At 32.1% G+C, this 17,517-nt stretch overlaps 10 protein-coding genes, 1 non-coding gene and 1 pseudogene across 12 annotated transcripts, besides 1 other annotated feature; 3 read left to right on the plus strand and 9 right to left on the minus strand.

Moving 5' to 3' along the window:
• Positions 1-2,597: part of a mobile genetic element that runs on past the window's edge.
• Positions 17-172, minus strand: TVAGG3_0220540 (uncharacterized protein; the record flags this gene model as incomplete). The annotated part of the gene is made up of 1 exon (XM_051226958.1): positions 17-172. One exon carries the CDS (start codon positions 170-172, stop codon positions 17-19), a length of 156 nt encoding a protein of 51 aa, XP_051111944.1.
• A 270-nt stretch (positions 2,598-2,867) lies between the features above and the next one.
• TVAGG3_0220550 (uncharacterized protein) lies at positions 2,868-3,716 on the plus strand (the record flags this gene model as incomplete). The annotated part of the gene is made up of 1 exon (XM_001316511.1): positions 2,868-3,716. The coding sequence occupies one exon, from the start codon at positions 2,868-2,870 to the stop codon at positions 3,714-3,716; it is 849 nt and encodes a 282-aa protein (XP_001316546.1).
• Positions 3,717-3,720: 4 nt separating this feature from the next.
• TVAGG3_0220560 (serine threonine-protein phosphatase family) lies at positions 3,721-3,963 on the minus strand (the record flags this gene model as incomplete). Its single annotated transcript, XM_001316512.1, has 1 exon — positions 3,721-3,963. The coding sequence occupies one exon, from the start codon at positions 3,961-3,963 to the stop codon at positions 3,721-3,723; it is 243 nt and encodes an 80-aa protein (XP_001316547.1).
• An 18-nt stretch (positions 3,964-3,981) lies between these two features.
• TVAGG3_0220570 (uncharacterized protein) lies at positions 3,982-4,344 on the minus strand (the record flags this gene model as incomplete). The annotated part of the gene is made up of 1 exon (XM_001316513.1): positions 3,982-4,344. One exon carries the CDS (start codon positions 4,342-4,344, stop codon positions 3,982-3,984), a length of 363 nt encoding a protein of 120 aa, XP_001316548.1.
• Positions 4,345-4,483: 139 nt separating this feature from the next.
• On the minus strand, positions 4,484-5,301 carry TVAGG3_0220580 (annotated as a pseudogene). The gene has a single exon. A coding segment is annotated over exon 1 (818 nt).
• A 1,314-nt stretch (positions 5,302-6,615) lies between these two features.
• Positions 6,616-7,841, minus strand: TVAGG3_0220590 (tetratricopeptide repeat domain domain-containing protein; the record flags this gene model as incomplete). Its single annotated transcript, XM_001316514.2, has 1 exon — positions 6,616-7,617. One exon carries the CDS (start codon positions 7,615-7,617, stop codon positions 6,616-6,618), a length of 1,002 nt encoding a protein of 333 aa, XP_001316549.1.
• Positions 7,842-7,843: 2 nt separating this feature from the next.
• On the minus strand, positions 7,844-9,158 carry TVAGG3_0220600 (nuclear RNA export factor family; the record flags this gene model as incomplete). The annotated part of the gene is made up of 1 exon (XM_001316515.1): positions 7,866-9,149. One exon carries the CDS (start codon positions 9,147-9,149, stop codon positions 7,866-7,868), a length of 1,284 nt encoding a protein of 427 aa, XP_001316550.1.
• Positions 9,159-9,497: 339 nt separating this feature from the next.
• TVAGG3_0220610 (uncharacterized protein) lies at positions 9,498-10,360 on the minus strand (the record flags this gene model as incomplete). Its single annotated transcript, XM_001316516.1, has 1 exon — positions 9,635-9,865. One exon carries the CDS (start codon positions 9,863-9,865, stop codon positions 9,635-9,637), a length of 231 nt encoding a protein of 76 aa, XP_001316551.1.
• Positions 10,361-13,189: 2,829 nt separating this feature from the next.
• On the minus strand, positions 13,190-14,340 carry TVAGG3_0220620 (spectrin binding; the record flags this gene model as incomplete). The annotated part of the gene is made up of 1 exon (XM_001316517.1): positions 13,402-14,340. One exon carries the CDS (start codon positions 14,338-14,340, stop codon positions 13,402-13,404), a length of 939 nt encoding a protein of 312 aa, XP_001316552.1.
• Positions 14,341-14,445: 105 nt separating this feature from the next.
• Positions 14,446-14,518, plus strand: TVAGG3_0220630. Its single transcript has one exon. It is a non-coding gene; the product is annotated as a tRNA-Lys (tRNA).
• A 47-nt stretch (positions 14,519-14,565) lies between these two features.
• On the plus strand, positions 14,566-15,056 carry TVAGG3_0220640 (uncharacterized protein; the record flags this gene model as incomplete). The annotated part of the gene is made up of 1 exon (XM_001316518.2): positions 14,590-14,973. The coding sequence occupies one exon, from the start codon at positions 14,590-14,592 to the stop codon at positions 14,971-14,973; it is 384 nt and encodes a 127-aa protein (XP_001316553.1).
• Positions 15,057-15,273: 217 nt separating this feature from the next.
• Positions 15,274-16,857, minus strand: TVAGG3_0220650 (regulation of centriole replication; the record flags this gene model as incomplete). The annotated part of the gene is made up of 1 exon (XM_001316519.1): positions 15,313-16,839. One exon carries the CDS (start codon positions 16,837-16,839, stop codon positions 15,313-15,315), a length of 1,527 nt encoding a protein of 508 aa, XP_001316554.1.
• Between the last annotated feature and the right edge of the window lie 660 nt (positions 16,858-17,517).

Below are 17,517 nucleotides of genomic sequence, written 5' to 3' on the forward strand. Positions count from 1 at the left end.
ATCTCAGTAAAAAATTTTAGTTTGTTTTGTTTTCAACTGGTTGTTTAGGTTTTTTAAGTCGGTCTAAAACTTCCTGAGGTATAGGAAGAACTTGACAAACACGTGGTTGTGTAACTGCTGGAAGCCGACAAATCCATCTTGAGCCCATTTGTCTCAAAGCTGTATTGTTCATTTCATCTCAGTAAAAAAATTTACATTCCCCACGTTTGAGGCGGTTGCGGTTGGTTGTTGTTTACCCACTGTTGTGCATGGTTATATCCTCTGTTAAAGAATCTTTCACCTTGGTCCATGTAGTGTCCTGCTTGGTTATAGTAGTCATTTGCTTTGTTATAGTAGTTTCCTGCTTGTCTTCCTACATTGTCCATCCATCCTTGAACTTTTCCTCTTGTTTCAGGATTTGGAATAAGATTTGCTGCATCTCGTGCTACCTCCCAACCTTTCTGTACAGTTTGTATAATAGGTTGTGCTTTCTCTTTAAGTATACCTAATGTACTCAAAATCTTCCTTCCAATTCCAAATGCACCTCTGGCTAGTGTTCCCACTGCGGGCAAAAATCTAGATGCGACTCCTGCTAATGCGCCAAATAAACCCATTTCTTATGGGTTAAAAATGACGAATTCAAACAAGGACCCGTATGTTTCTAAGGCAACAAAGAAAGCACTCATGGTAAAAATCTTTAGTTCAACACCAAATGCTTGGTTTATGGATATCTTGGAAAACATTCCGAGGTATAGAGAAGATGGACCACCATACTGGCTAATATTTGTCGGTCAAAACACAAGATACTGTGAAGCCATACCATTACAGTCCAAAAATATTTTAGATATCTTAGCAGCTTTGACAATATTCGTTGACAAATACCATCCAACAAAACTGACATCTGACTGTGAAAGTTCTTTCAAATCAGACGATATTAAAAACTATCTGCGTTCAAAAAATGTAAACCAATATTTCATTGTCGACCAAAACCATTCTGCTCTTGGTGTCATTGACAGTTGTATAAAAATCTTAAGAGACTTAAACCAACCACAAGGTGGTGAGGTAGATGAAATGTCATATGACGACAAATATAGACACTTCTCCATGGCAAAGATGAGACAAGTTTTAAATATTTACAATACCCGTAAACAAAAAGGTTTGGGAAACCACTCCCCTGAAGAAATGAAAAACAACCCTGACTTAGAGAAAGACTATATATTTAATAGTTTAGTCAAAAGAGACAAACAAGAAAGAATGCCAGGCTTCAAACTTCAGAAAGGTGACAAAGTAAAAATAGAAATACCTAAACGCGACCCATATGAAAATACTATTGACTATGACAACAATGGGAACTCGACAGGTACTCGCATTCGTGTTCGTAAAAATAGAAGAAAGTATACAAGAGAATATTATGAAGTTTTAGGCAAACATGGCAAAATGTACAGACTGCAAGCAGAAGATAAAACTACTATTGTCAGACCTCGTTTCAAACTTGTCAAAGTTCAAGGTGGTATACTTTCAAAGACAGTTCCTAACAAATATAAGACAACTCCTGACGAATATGCTAAAGAAGTTGAAAATGACGACTAAGCATTTCTATACCATGCGTAAACTGTCATGTAAGGTGGCATGTAGTCTTTACTCTGTCCCGTTGTTTGCGTATACCCTGAAACGCGATGTATATGGTTTCCTCCTCCCTCAGTGTTACTCCAGTAACAATCTATAGCAAACTTAACGTTGTTTTTAACATCATATCCTTTACCTTTTGTCATTGATGACCAATCCCAATATCTATGACTATGCCAACCTGCGTTAGTTGTACTTAAATCTATGTAGTGACTGTGCGCAGGTAAATTTGCACCTGAAATCGTTTTACTTCCACCTGTTTCCTTTGAAGAGTTTGCACAATACAAAAACCTGTCGACTATTTGAGTCCAAGTTCCAAAACCAAGTACTACTTCTGGTCTGGTAGAGTTCATTGACGTGTAAATAGAACCTATAGGATATAGTGTTTGAAGTATTTCTGTCTTTAACGTTTGAAGCTCTGTTTTGTCAGCTTTTTTATCATATAAATCTTGAGCAGTGAATTTAACTTTTTTTTCATCCTCCATGACATAGACATTTCTACATTTAATGTCTTTATCCGATGTTAAACCTTCTGGAAAGTTAGGAGGTTTAAAATATAATCCACCCCCACCAGTTTTTTCAATCGTTCCTAAAATACTTTCTATACCAACAGTTGAGAAGAAGTTATGTGTATGTCCAACGTCACTTTTACTGTTTAAGGTTTCTTGTAAGTTTGTAATATTTGCAATGGTATGTGTATGTCCAACGTCACTTTTACTGTTTAAGGTTTCTTGTAAGTTTGTAATATTTGCAATGGTATGTGTATGGTTCTTATCGGCTTTAAGGTCTAAACATCCTGAAACCCATCCTGTATCAGCTTTACCTTTTAAAATCTTCGATGTCCGTTCATGGTACCATTCAACCCTTTCTATAATTTCATTGTCTTTTTCATCCACATATTCCTTATCTGCCTTCTTATCTAATGCACTAGCCACACGTGCTAACTCATCGTCAACATACTCTTTGTCAGCTTTGTTGTCAATATCTGCTTTCAAAAGAAGTTCATCTATAGGTTTCTCGTTTAAAGTTCTTTTTGTTGGATTTATACAAACAGTATGGTTCTTGTTGTCTTGAAATAGAAACTCATCTGTCATTGGGTTTAATGTCAGTTTTAAGTTTCCTTCTTTCAATGACTCAGATATCTTAGAATAGTTTGAAAAGTTTGTTGTGTTCTTATTTAGAGCTTGCAAAATGAGTTGTCGGTTGTGTTGTATTTCTCTCATAGACGCTGTTTCTTTCGACATTTTTATTCTAGATAAAATATGCTTTCAATAGAAAAAGAAAATTCAAGAGTTGCTACAACTAAACCATTAGATGAACTTTTTACGAATGTCGGTCAAAAGTTTGAGACAGAGACCGTAAAGCATGAAGGCTATCGTGTTGACTACCCCTTAAGATGGTTAAGAGACCCATCCGTCACAAAAGCTATTGGCTTTCGTAGAATGAAGTTCATTTCAGAAGCCATACATGGTTTCCCATTTACGGTCGCTTTTGAAATTCGATACTATAACAAAGAAAAACGTACGTATGAGAAATTTGAACAGGGAAAACTTTTACAAGTTAGTTTGCTTGTAAACTTAGAAACAACTCTTCAAGCTTTTCAAGAAAAAATAAACGATATCTATCTCGAATATGCAAAACAGTACAACATTGACGAAGGAGAGTACCATCTCGATATTTTATATGACAGGAAAAATGCAACTGTTAAATTCAATAGAATAGAAGACCTTGGAGACAACGTTTATATTTCTACAAAATATAACAACTTGGCATGGTATAGATTTTTGAGGATGTTAAATCAGCCTGCAGAATATCCAGTACACCCGGACTTTTATGAAGTCGAAAACCCTAATGGAACATATGAAAATGTTTTCGACTCAGATGCTATTATAGTTCATGCTTCATTTTCTGGCGCACAAAACTCTTTTTTATGCTTGGCAAATGACTTTTACGAAAAACCTACAAAGCTATATGAACCACCGAGTGGAAGTATTTCAGACTTTCAAGTATGGTTTACTACAGATGGAAGAAAGAGAATAGTTCCATTATACCATGCGTTTTACTTAGAACTTAGTCTCATATACAACTACTATCGAACGGTAAAAATATAATCTTTTAATACGGTTGAGGTGTTGGATTTGGTTGCCAACTAGACTGTGGTGCAGGTTCAGGCTGTTGTATAACAGGAGCTTGTTCTTCTGGTTCAGGGTCTTTAGGTATAATACCAACGAACTGACCTACTCTTTTACCAATATTTTTGACTCCGTTCCAAATTCCTCTTCCGACAGATTTTATTCCATTCCATATACCTCTTCCAACATTTCGAAAGAAGTTTCCTATTCTTCCAAAGAAACCCATTTTACTATATGTAAAAATCTAATGTCCGCCTAGTCTCTTACGTTTCCTTCTGAGTTCCATAGCATTTTTTAACTGGAGCTCATACATTCTATTTCTCCTCTGGTAGAAAACATACTCTGGGTCAACTCCTGTGTTCGCGTCATCTGCATAGAGTTGTTTATATCCCACTTCAGGGTTTGTATAAAACTCTTTCCATCTCATATTTGCATACCATGGTGGCAAACCTAACGCAGCGTCATTTGACATGGCAGTTTGCATTTGTACATCTGTTGGCACTTGACCATAGTTTGCCATTGCAGTTTGTATTCTAACTTCATTTGGAATATTCTCTGGGTTTGGTTGTCCAGGTTGCTGTGCATTCGCTAAGTTCTGTGCGTCCATTTTAATATTAGATAAAAATATCTCTTACGAGTACATATGCTGAACATTTGCTGGTATTGGTTCATCTTCATATTCTCTATATCTTTCTGCCACGTCAAATAAGTAAATGACACAATGGAAAAACCTAAAACAAGTAGTCCTATTTCAAACCACATTTACTTACCAATAAAATTTCTTTGTTGTGACACTTTCTCCAGTTTATAGGACCTCTCTCATATTCTATCTTATCGTATCTAAAATCATAGTCATGTATGTCCTCTAACCATCTCATGACACTTTCCAAACCACTTTTATCGGATGTAAAGTAAAAGCATGGATGGTTATGTAAAACGTCTAAAGTTTCTAAAGAGTCTCTCAAAGTCCAGTCTACTTGGTATTGAAAATCCCATGTGTTATAGAACGGCGGGTCCACTATAAAGAAAACATTTTCCTTGTTTTTATATTTTTCATACAACTCTGTCCAATGACATCTCACAAACTCTATACCCTCAGTATATTTTTCTATGTTCTTTTTGAAAACCTTTGTATAGTTAAGATATAAAACTTTTGACATAAGTGTTTCAATGTCATGAACTCTTATAGCACCACTATATAATAGTCTAGAAGATATACTATCCCAGTCAATATACTCTGCTTTTTTCAAAACCTCTCTGACAGTATTTTTCTTATCTAATGGTATACGTTCCATCTTGCCTATAGGTATCTTTTCTTTCAACTCACTCAATATTTTGTTTGTGTCTGGTATATGTTTGAGACGGTTCATTATTTGTCGAAGTCATTGCATATAATCTTTGAGTCAGGAAATACAGTATGGCACAAATGAGATATATAGAAACTTCCACCGAACAAGTCTACAAATGTTAGACCATTCGGTAGTTTCTTAAGTTCTCTCAATAGAATATCTTTACATCTACTCTTATTTCCAAAGAAGGGTAACGGTGGTTTTGTAAAATTCATTTTATATTTAATAAAAATGTTTTTTCCCTGAAAAGTGACAGAAAAAGTGACTGGGGCTAGAGGGCACGAAGTGCCTGGAAGCCCCACTACCTTTTTTTTTTTTTTTTTTTTATATGATATCAAATCTGTTATTATTGAAGAGGGATTCAAAAAAATTGGAGATAATAATTTTTCTGGATTAGACATAACATCTATTATTCTTCCCGATAGTTTAATTTCTAGAGGTGATTATTGTTTATCCCACTGCAGCAATTTGAAATCTGTAAAATTTGGAGCTCAGATAAAAGCAATTCCAAATTATTTATTTTCTTATTCTTCTTCACTTGAAACTATGGAAATTACTGGAACAATAACATATTATGGGGATTCATTTTTATTGGGAAGTCAGATTACAACTCTTAAAGTACCATCTAATAGTTATTTTGGGGAATCAATTTTAGAAAACCATAAAAATGTTGAAATTGTGGAGTTTGGAAATGATTGCATGATTTATCCACAGAGTGGACATTCAGGATATAAGACCTTGAAAGCAATAAGATTCGGAGATAATACAACATTTATTGAGGCACTAAAAGCTGAAAGATACTACTATATTGGCTCAGAAAAAAATGACCATCATATTGAAGGTTCGATATGTAAAATGATATCGCTATATGCAGAGTCAGTCATTGTACCAATCTTTTATTCAGGATCTACATTTTGTGGAAAACCGATAGTTTATTATTCAGTAAATGATTTAAATCAAAAACAGAAACTTAATGAAATAAAAAAAGAGATTAATACAAAATGAGAACTCATTGCCTCAAAATGGAAAGATATTATTAAATATTAACATCATATCACATACAGAATGCATAAATTTGCATGAAGAAACATTAGACAAAAAACAGTTTGAAAAATTGAAATTTGATCCAAAGAAATTAATTCTTTCCTTGTATCCAACTGTTATTTAAAAAATTAGTTTATAAAATTAAAATTGTTTTAAAACTTGAAAAGTAATTAGGTCGGGCAATCATGCTAAATACACTCTGGATGGGAGATGCATCTAATTTTTCTAATTTTTTTATCATTAAATTGTTTCACATGAATATTTCTTAGACCAAATTCATGTTTTTTTTAAATGTTATTACTCTTTTATTAGTTATGCTTAAATACAATGCATTGATTTGTATTCGGTAAAATTTAAAAGCAATGTCACTTGTTTGCTATAAAAAGTGTGGGCAAGAAACAATCCAGTACAAGTATATGAAATGAAAAGCTTTTATTCTCAGTGTTAATACAAGTTTTTTATAATAATATCTTTATAACATATATTTATTTTTTGATAAACTTATAAGCAAGATAAAATAATGCTGCTGCTCCTGTCACAGTTGCTGCAGCTGCAATTCCTACATCAATCAATGAAGGACTTGAATCATCATTCTTATCTTCTGACTTAGTTTCAAATTCAGGTAAGTCTGAAATGGCTGGATCTAATTCTTTGGCATTTTTCTGGTATTGATCAGCCTTTTCCTTGTCTTGAGGGACTCCTTGACCAGATGCGTATAATTTGGCTATTTCATGATAAACAACAGGAGATCCAGCGTCCAAAACTTCTGAAAAGTATTTGAAAGCCATTGTAGCATCCTTATTCTGGAAGGAATACTCTGAGAGTGGAGAATATGCCAATCCTAAGTAAATTGCAGCAATTGTCTGACCAATATCATAAGCTCTATGTAAATAAACAACAGCTTTCTCGCGATCAGTATCAGATTCGAATAAATAGATTCCTAATTCAAAAATCGATGTTGGATTTTGATAAACATCAGCAGCAACTTGCATATATTCAATTGCAACATCGCGCTTTCCAGGTTCATGAATAAATGTTTGTATAGCGCCTTGTATAGCTGGAAGATATCCAGCACCAGCGGAAAACTTTAAAAGTTCTCCTAATTTCAATTCTTCATTTTGATAATTTTGATCAGAAGTAACTAAGTAAACTAATTCAAAAGCTGAGTGCGGATCTATTTCGTTTGTTTCTGGAACTGGCTTGATTATGAGGATTGGCCACTTGATATTTTCCTCTTTTTCGATTTCGAGAATATATTGATTAAGTGATGGGATATTATTGACGCTTTTTGCCTTTCCAAATAATGTACCCAAGATGATTGGGATCTTATCCATAAATGTTAATGAAAGTGTATTTTTTTCTGGATCAAAATTGAGCTTGAAGCTATCGCGCTTGATTGTAATATCGCAATTGAACGAAACTTTAACTTTATCTCCTTGATCTTCAAAATCCCAATAATACAGCTCTTGAAACTCTGGATCAATCATTTTTTATGAAAGATTTTATGAGAATAACATATATAGTATACAATATTATACGTAAGTATTCATCTTTCAAATGATATTTTAGCAATTTGTCTTGATTTTGATGAAAATTTTTATTCGTATTGTAGCCATTTTTATATCATAAGCTGTATTCGTTCAGACTGTTGATAAGTAAATTGATCGATAGTAATAAGCAAATAAAAATTAAGAAATAAATTGAATATTTAATATTAATAACAAATTTTATAACTCTATTGCTTTTTACCGAATTTTTTCATGATCTCTTCGGTTTCTTTCTCATTAAATCCAGACAATTTTGCATGAGATGGATTTTGGATATAAATATGATCATTAACTACTTTAAATCCATCTTGGTAGAATCCAATTACCATGGTTCTTGTAAATCTAAAGACGTGTCCGCTTTTGTCAGCAAAACCACCCGAAATCATCGTTGATACGTGATATTCTGAGATAACTGTGCTAAAAATACTGGTTGGATGCGCGTAAAAGCCTGTTCCGAATAATTCGTTTTGTAACATAACGATGTTGGCCGGTCCGAGTGCGATGTTATCAACAGAATCTGGTTTCAAGAAGTTTCTTGCGTGATCTGCATAAAATGAAAGCGGGGAACCTTCAAGATATGGTCCGATGGAGTAAGTAAATTGGGAATCTTCTGCATACATAAGTCCAATTTTGTTTAAATTGTTCCATGATCTGTCAAGAAACTCAATAATGAACGGATGAGTAGGAAATGAGTTTTGGTCAAGAGAACATGACACAAAGTTATCAAGGGTAAGGTGATCTGCGGCTCCTAAGACAGATGAAATCGGATTAATCGTCAAAGGTGCTGGTGGAGGTAATGGTTTGAAATATACTGGTTCTCTATAGAAAGGACCATCAGGAATTTCAGTATAATTCTGATTTTGTTCGCTTTGGTTTTGATTGTTTTGGTTCTGATTATTATTGTTATTAGAATTGGAGTTTTCTTGAATTACATTAACACCATTTATCGTAACCTTTTTGTTAATGGAATTTCCAGATAAATCCAACGTTTGTAAACTAGTAAACATATCTTTAATCTGGTTGAACATGCCAATATTGGAATCTCTTATGCCATTGTTACAGAACTTAAGAGTCTGTACCAAATTGGTATTATTTTTTTGAATTGAGTAATTTGCGGCTAAAAATAAGACAAATGAGCCAACATTGGGTGCATATAGATTGGGTATTTGACTCTTCAGTTCGGATAAATCAAGGATATGTTGGTCTTGTGATTGATCGATTTTTTGTTTGATAATATTTAAATAGTTATTTCTTTCCTCATATTTAACTGGTATTACAAAATACCTTTTATTAGGATCTCTCACATTATGCAAGTTTCTTGGCGCTTGTGCATTTTTTGGCATGATTAAAAAACAACCACATGGCGGGAGCGGTTCAATGTTTGGAATTGGTACATTGCTACTATTGAACACATCATTAACTTCCGGCTGATTATACACAGGAAATAAGAGATATGTAGAATTCAGCGACATTTTTTTTTTGAAATATCGGGATTCAATTTCCTTGATATTGTGCAACATTATAAACTATCCATAATACTTCTTCTCAATTTTTATATGTCATCCAATGTCTAAACCTCTTCATCTTGCATCGTGATTTTGATTTCTTTTATTTCCATATCTGAATTTTCCAAGGTTTTCCTCTGTTTCAATGTTACTGAAAGAACGTCGGATGAATATATATATATTTAATAGTAACGAACACATTAAGTCTATGTGCAGAAAATTTAGCGCTTATATTTGATTCATATGAATGATATATTAAGGATAAACTTACGGAAGTATGACACACATGTTGTCAGAATTTTGAATCATAGTCAGATGGACTTCAATACATTATTAGTTCTATGAAAAACATAAATATTAGTCAGAAGCAGGTTTGACCATTATATTATAATAAAGAATGTTTATTAAGTTGATAGATATCTCGATAGCCACATATAAAATAAATAATGAATTTATGCAAGGGCGTGAACAAACTGTGGACGTGAAACTGTGTACGTAACCTTCTTAATCCATATCTTTCCAAAGTTCTTATTGCAAAGACCAACAGCTTGTGGAAGTGTTTGCTTAGATAAGACTAATTTATATGGCCATGTTAAAACATAGCATCCTGATCCAACTATTGCCGAGACAATGCCTTCAACAGCACGCTTTGGCCAAAATCCTTGTACCTCTGGAACAATCATAGGATTGATGATATCAGCTGAAACTTGATCAAGACCATTCTTGACTGTGTGATAACATGCCTGATCCAAAAAAGTTTCCTTGAGTCCATCGAATGGTTTGGCATCTTTCTTCCTTGAATTCTGAAGTGGAGCACCAAAAAGTCGTGTAAGTCCCCACATTGGGATACCGGTTGATGCACCAAATAAGAATGGATGCTTCTTGGCCTATTCTGTAGCACCTGGAATGAGAAGAATTGTATTCTTGGAAATTTCTTTAGCAACTTGCTGAATACCAGATATTGTGCACAGATCACGGAATTGTGGAGCACAAATATTGGTTGCGCTTAGCTTCTTATTCTGGGCCAGTGTGAAAAGTTCGCCACAAATTCCAGCAAAATATCTTGCACCAAATGTGCATGCATAACTCTTAAGATGCTTCTTTGTGAAGATTGATGAGATTGGGCATGCACATTTTACTGGTTCAGCTGGTGCACTTATTTTTGAATATAAAAACCGCAAATCAAAACTCAGAAAATAAAAAGAGTTATAGTTGTTTAGTTCAAATCGTCAGTTGATAATGATAGAGAAAAGGAATCTATACAAGTTCTTAAAGGAAATTTATATTTATATTAATTTGGTCATTGAAATCAATGCAAATAAGAATATTGAAATGCATAAGCATTAACCATCATTGATCAATTGGACTTGTTTTCTAGTATTATGATCTATGTTACGATCAATTCATTGCTGATTCTCATATTGGATTAGACACAGTTGATAATCAATTTTTGATGCTGAAAATCTAATATTACGTAGTATTAAAATAAATGGTAAATGTAAAGCTTTCCTAGCTTAACAGGATAGAGCTTTGAACTTTTAATCCAAGGGTTTGGGGTTTGAGTCCCCAGGATAGCGTTTTTTATTTTTTTTATTTTTTGATTATAAGATTACTAAATCTTTTTCTTACAAACCTTCAAAATAGGACTTATACATACAATTTCAACGATCTTTTTCAATTTAAATTATTTTCCAGCTAAAAATTAAATTCATTCTTATAATGTTTTAATTTTTGTGTAGAAACAATCAGATATTATAATCATTCTTATTTAACATTTGCCTGTAAAGCCAAAACAGATAAAAGCTAGTGTGAAAAATAAATTCAGTAAATCATTCTACAAAAAAGGCAAAGCACTGCAGCAAGAATAATGACAACAAGTTGGCCATTACATCGCCAGACATCTGGATATATTTTAACATCATTGCCATCATCCAAGCTAAAGATGTTTGGATAACTTTAGTTCTAGTTGAAGAAAATGGGATGACTGCACTGGCTGAGAATGTCCAAGAACATACTACTCCAGCACCTTGTCTATCTCTGGAAAATCCTTATGCGAGAACTCCATCTGATTTCTTGGATCCTTTATCTTGAGATGACTTTCTAGAAACCAATATTTAACCAAAAATGGGAATTTGCCTATTTCTCTGATTTGTGTGCATGGTTTATCCAACATTGTTGAGCAGTTTTTATATTCACAATATAGATCTATATTCAACTCAATCGGACAAAAAGAAACATGATATTCTTGTTATGTCTGTAATAATAGTAATTTTCCTGTGTCGCGAGATCTATGCGTCTTCGGTTTTGGAGCAATAGACAGTAAACATTGTAAGTGGTGCCAATCATATTTGAATGGAGTTAAAGAATTTTTTTGAAGAGTTACTGTTGTGATTGATTGATAATTTTTGTAATAAGTAATTTGTTTATTCTTAAATAGTGCTTAAAAAAATATTTATCACTTAGCCCCATGTTCTCTTAAGAATTTGGCAATATCCATTGCATTCTCTTTGATTGCAATATCAATAGGGTTTATATTAAAAGTATGAGAATGTTAAAAAGCAATGATAAATATGAAAAGATAGAGTATGCGATAAAACATTGATAAACATAAAAAGAAAAAGAAAGAAAATAAGTCTCATGTTAACATCAGCACCATGTTCAACTAAGAATTTGACAATCTCGATTGATTTCATTTCGATTGCAAGACTAAGAGGGGTTTCATTAATATAGAGAGAATTTTATATACAAATGATAAAAATGATAAGAAAGAGAATGTAATAAAACAATGAAAAATATGGAAAGGAATAGAATTATATAAAACAATAATGAGTATTAAAAGAAAGAGAACATTATAAAACAATAAGAAATATGAAAAGAAAGAGAATACGATAAAGTTAAGATTAATATGAAATGAAAGAGAATGTGATAAAACATTGGTTAATATGAAAAAGAAAGAGAATATCATAAAGTTACGAAAGATATAAAAGATACAAAAGACAAAAGACAGGTAACACCATAAAACAATATTAAACATCAAAAGAAATAGAATCTCAGAAAACAGTGATAAATATGAAAAGAAAGAGGATGTCATAAAACAATATTAAATATGAAAAGCAAAAGAATGTCATAATAAAGTATTAAATATGAAAAGAAAAGGAATGTCATAAAACAATATTAAATATGAAAAGCAAAAGAATGTAATAAAACAATATTAAATATGAAAAGCAAAAGGAATGTCATAAAACAATAACAAACATGTAAGGAAAGAAAACGTCATAAAACAATATTAAATATAAAAAGAAAGAGAATTTCATAAAGCAATGATAGATATGAAAATAAAGAGAATAAAAAAAGTCAATGATAAATATGAAAAGAAAGATGATGACATAAATCAATGATAAATATGAAAAGAATGAGAATTTCATAAAGCAATGAGAGATATGATAATAAAAAAGAATTTGATAAAGTAATAATAGATATGAAAAGAAAGAAAATAAGTCTCATGTTAACATCAGCACCATGTTCAACTAAGAATTTGACAATCTCGATTGATTTCATTTCGATTGCAAGACTAAGAGGGGTTTCATTAATATAGAGAGAATTTTATATACAAATGATAAAAATGATAAGAAAGAGAATGTAATAAAACAATGAAAATATGGAAAGGAATAGAATTATATAAAACAATAATGAGTATTAAAAGAAAGAGAACATTATAAAACAATAAGAAATATGAAAAGAAAGAGAATACGATAAAGTTAAGATTAATATGAAATGAAAGAGAATGTGATAAAACATTGGTTAATATGAAAAAGAAAGAGAATATCATAAAGTTACGAAAGATATAAAAAGAGGTAACATCATAAAACAATATTAAACATCAAAAGAAATAGAATCTCAGAAAACAGTGATAAATATGAAAATAAAAAGAATTTTATTAAGCAATGAAAAATATGAAAAGAAAGACAATGCCATAAAGCTAAGATTAATATGAAAATAAAGTAAATAATATCTATGTTAACATCAGCACCATGATCAACTAAGAATTTGACAATTTCTGTTGAATTTGTTTTGATTGCAATACTAAGAGGACATTCACTAATATAGAGAGAGTGTAATAAAACAAAGATTAATATGAAAAGAAAGGGAATGTAATAAAACAAAGATTAATATGAAACGTAAGAGAATACGTTAAAATGATGATATATGTAATAAGAAATTAAATACGATAAAGTAAGGTAAAATATGAGAAGAAACAGAATAGCATAAAACATTGATAGATTTGAGAAGAAAGTAAATAATATAAAGCATTGATAAATATAACATGTAGAAAAATGTAAAGTTCGTTGATATCTGCGCCATTAGAAATTAAATATGATACAACATCATAATTGCCGAAATACATACTTTTTGTTATTTTTGTTAAACTGGGAGTTTGTTCAAAATTTGTTTTAAGGTACTCAGCAATTTCATAGTGTCGATAAATCAATGCTGTATTAATCATGTTATGAAATGATTTACCATCTTCAATCATTTGCATAAAAATGTTTTGATTTCCGCCTTGAACAGCATATTTTACGGAGTAATCAGTGTATTTAGCTCCTAAATTTTTCAAGTAATTGAAACACAACTCTGAGCCATATTTAATTGCACAATCAAACGAAGTAAGTTCCTTTGCATACATCTGTTTAAGATCAAGGTCTGGGAATTTACTCTTAAGATCATCAACTTTATCACATACAATATAGTATAAAGGAGATTCTGTTGAATATATATTCAGGATTTCTTCTTCTTTCTTTTTCGGTTCGAAGTTTTCAAATTTTAAACCTTGATAATGTAACAGCGCTGCTAATTTCTCATTTCTCGGTTGTATGATACATGAAAATTCGTTTGATAACTTTAAATAAAGTTCTGTAAATAATTTAACTTCTTTAACACGAATTTGTGAAAAAGCATCAATCAAGTAAAGTACCATTTGGATAGTAACTTTGTTGGTTTTAACAAGGTCTATAATTTGTGAAGATATTTGTAAAAGATTATTGGTATTGACATCGCAAATAATTTTGGAAGTTTGACTAGGGTATTTGAAGACCTCAATTGGCTTCATGTCGTTAAAATCGCATTCAGTTGCATTTACTGATCTTTTAGATTTCGGCATGTTTCCGAAAAAAAAAATAAAATAAAAAAATTGGATCCGAAAACAACGATAACAAAAAGTACTTCAAATATATTATAAATACTAATGCATAGAAAAAAATATGAAGCTTTCCTAGCTCAACAGGTAGAGCTTTGGAATTTTAATCCAAGGGTTTGGGGTTCGAATCCCCAGGATAGCCTTTTTTACAACTTTAAAAACAAAAACGTGACAAAGATTTTTTGTACTTGAAAAGTGACAAAGTCTTGGATAATGTCTGACGAGCAAGAAGCCGTCCAAGAGGAACCACAAGATGAAAAACCAGAAGAAAAGAAGGAGGTAGAGGAAGAGCAACCAGCTCCAAAACAAAAAAAGCATAAAAAGAATCTTCGCGTTGGCGCCACCAAAGAAGAAAAGACTTACACAGACAAAAACATGCTAATTGCTATTGCCTCACAAGCTTACCAAAGCAACGTACAGAAAAACGAAGTTTCTTTGAAGAAGGATGCTGAAAGAGGCAAAAAGAAGCTTTTAGCTGAACAAAGAAGAGTTGAAAAACGCCAGGCACGCTTAGAGAGAAAGAAGGAAAAGATAGAGAAAACAAAGAATAAAGCATTGGAGAGAGAAATGAAAAAGAAGGCCAAGAAAGATGAATAATATCATTATTAATAAAGTTTCTTTAGAGGTAACTATACAAACAAATTAATTATACTATAACTCAAACATATATTTCCTGAGCTCAATTATTTCTTCAATTTGGCAAATAAATTACTGTCTTTTTGTTAAGATATTCAAAATATCGGAATATTATAACTTCCAACAAAAGTTTTGCCATAAATTGAAAAAAAATATATTGAGACTTTTTTAACACATAGCTGAAGCTTGTAATATTGAATTTAGGCTTCTTATCTAAACATTTTATTATAATATCTGAAAGACATTTCATTAAAAATAAATTTATTGAATAAAAATTGTTTAATACAATAAAAAGAACAATTACTGGGAACTTAATTCAGTCAAAAGGTGCTTAACAACGGCGAAACGCTTCTTTTCTTCTGAATGGCTTCCATCATTAAGATCATGAAGGTTGACAAGCCTTCCTGACTCTTTGATGGAATGAACAATCATTAACTTCTTTATGTTCCAGAATAAAGCAACTTTTGTTCTATCTGTAAAGTTAACTTGAACGTTTCTGTTGTCAAGTCTAAATAATGTAGCGTCATCATTCCTAATCCAGTATTTGACGTGATGCATTGGCTTTGTCCTATCATACTTCTCTTCAGGAAGTGTGAACATTGTACTGGATTTTCTGAGAGAATCAGAAAACTTCTGCAAAATTGTTGTCTTTTTGGCTTGTTTTGGATCATTAATGGAAAGAACTTCTGGTATTTCTGTGGAATAATCTGGCCAATACTGAATGAATTCTTGATATGGATCCATTATCATACGGCTCAAATCATTAAAGCATGCACCAACTGAACCATCTATTAAAAGATATCCGAGACCATATTTTGCGGAATGGTCGCAGAACCTGGAAACAAATTGGTTTGGCATTGTTGAGTATGGAGATGGAGATGCTGCTGGAGACTTTGGAATACGAGCATTAATATCAATATTTTCTTCTTTGACGATTTCTGGACGAGGCATTGGCTTTTCCTCCTTCTTAACTAATAACTTTTCTCCAGTAATGAATGGGTGAGCAAGAAGTTCCTGGCAGTTTGGACGTTCCTTAGGATCAAGCTTAAGTGTACTTTGAATAAAATCTTTGGCTTCATCACTCACAATTGGATAACATGGGAATTTGTATTGGCAATGCTTGATTTGCTCATATGTTTCCTTTGTCTTTGCTGTTTCAAATGGAGGGGTTCCATAGAGCATAGCAAATACGCATACTCCAATTGCCCAAATGTCAACTTCGTAACTATGGCCTTTGAATGCTTGCGTTAAAAGTTCTGGACTGATGTAGTTTGGAGTCCCGCATACAGTGAACTTCTTTTCATTATCGTAATCAAGCTGGGCACTCAATCCGAAATCAGCAATTTTGATCTTTCCATCGGATCCAAATAAGAAGTTCTCGATTTTGAGATCACGATGGATAATACGATTATCATGAAGATATGACAAACCTTCAAGAACATCACGAGTATATTGAACAACAACATCCTCTTTAAGGAATCCTTCTTTTTTGATGATATCTCTTATTGAGTGGCCTGGGCATAACTCAATTATTATGTAGTAATTGATTTCATCTTCAAATGAACCGTAAGCTTTGACTACGTTTACATGATTAAGTGAAGATTGGATCTTAATCTCACTCTTCATCTTTTCTAATGACTTTGGCTTTGATACTCTGGCTTTGGGAACAACCTTCATTGCATAATCTTCACCGTTCGCTTGATCAGTAACACGGAATACAGTAGCGAAGCCACCATGACCGAGTTCTTCGTGGCGGGTATAGATATGTGTAACTCCATCAACAATGTTTACCAGCGTTTGCGGGCAAACAACTTTAGATTTCGACATAATCGAAAATAATTTCAGAATTTTTCGTGTACGTTTAGAAATTTAATTTGAGGATGTTTAGAATTTATATAAAAAATCTTTATTTCATGGCCAATTTCTATTCAACCAAGTAGGTACTTTATCCATGAGTCAACATCAGTAAAATTACTAGTGAAAATAAATTAACGTACGAGTTCATTTAATTGGTGTAGTGCCAAAGGAAGTGAAATTAGAATGGTAAGCACTATCATTCTACTCTGCAAATTAAACTTTATCTGCTTAATAAAAAATTTCTATATTTCAAGTGTGAATTTATGTCGATCTAAAATCAAGTAATATATAATATATAATGATGGGATGAAAATTTTATCCTCATTTTATGGTTATTGAGACATTGATTCTATAATCAATTCAATTAAAGAAATTCGTACTTGTAACGTTAAAATTATACATGTTCTCTGATAGTCAAACTTTAAGCTATGAATTTGCCATTGGTTTCATTGATATATTCCATTTGGACCATCAAGAAATTTTTCCAGAAGCATATTATACATAGAATCGATTTATTTCTCAAATGGGATGCAATTCAAGCGTTAGTAGGATAAATAAAAGGAAATATTTAATGGAACTAAGGAATAGCGTAATAAGAATGCATATCTATCCGCATCCGATTTGAATCTGAGTAATTTTAAACTTAAT

The sequence above is a fragment of the Trichomonas vaginalis genome, chromosome IV, assembly GCF_026262505.1.
Source record: "Trichomonas vaginalis G3 chromosome IV, whole genome shotgun sequence".
Classification (NCBI taxonomy): Eukaryota; Parabasalia; order Trichomonadida; family Trichomonadidae; genus Trichomonas; species Trichomonas vaginalis.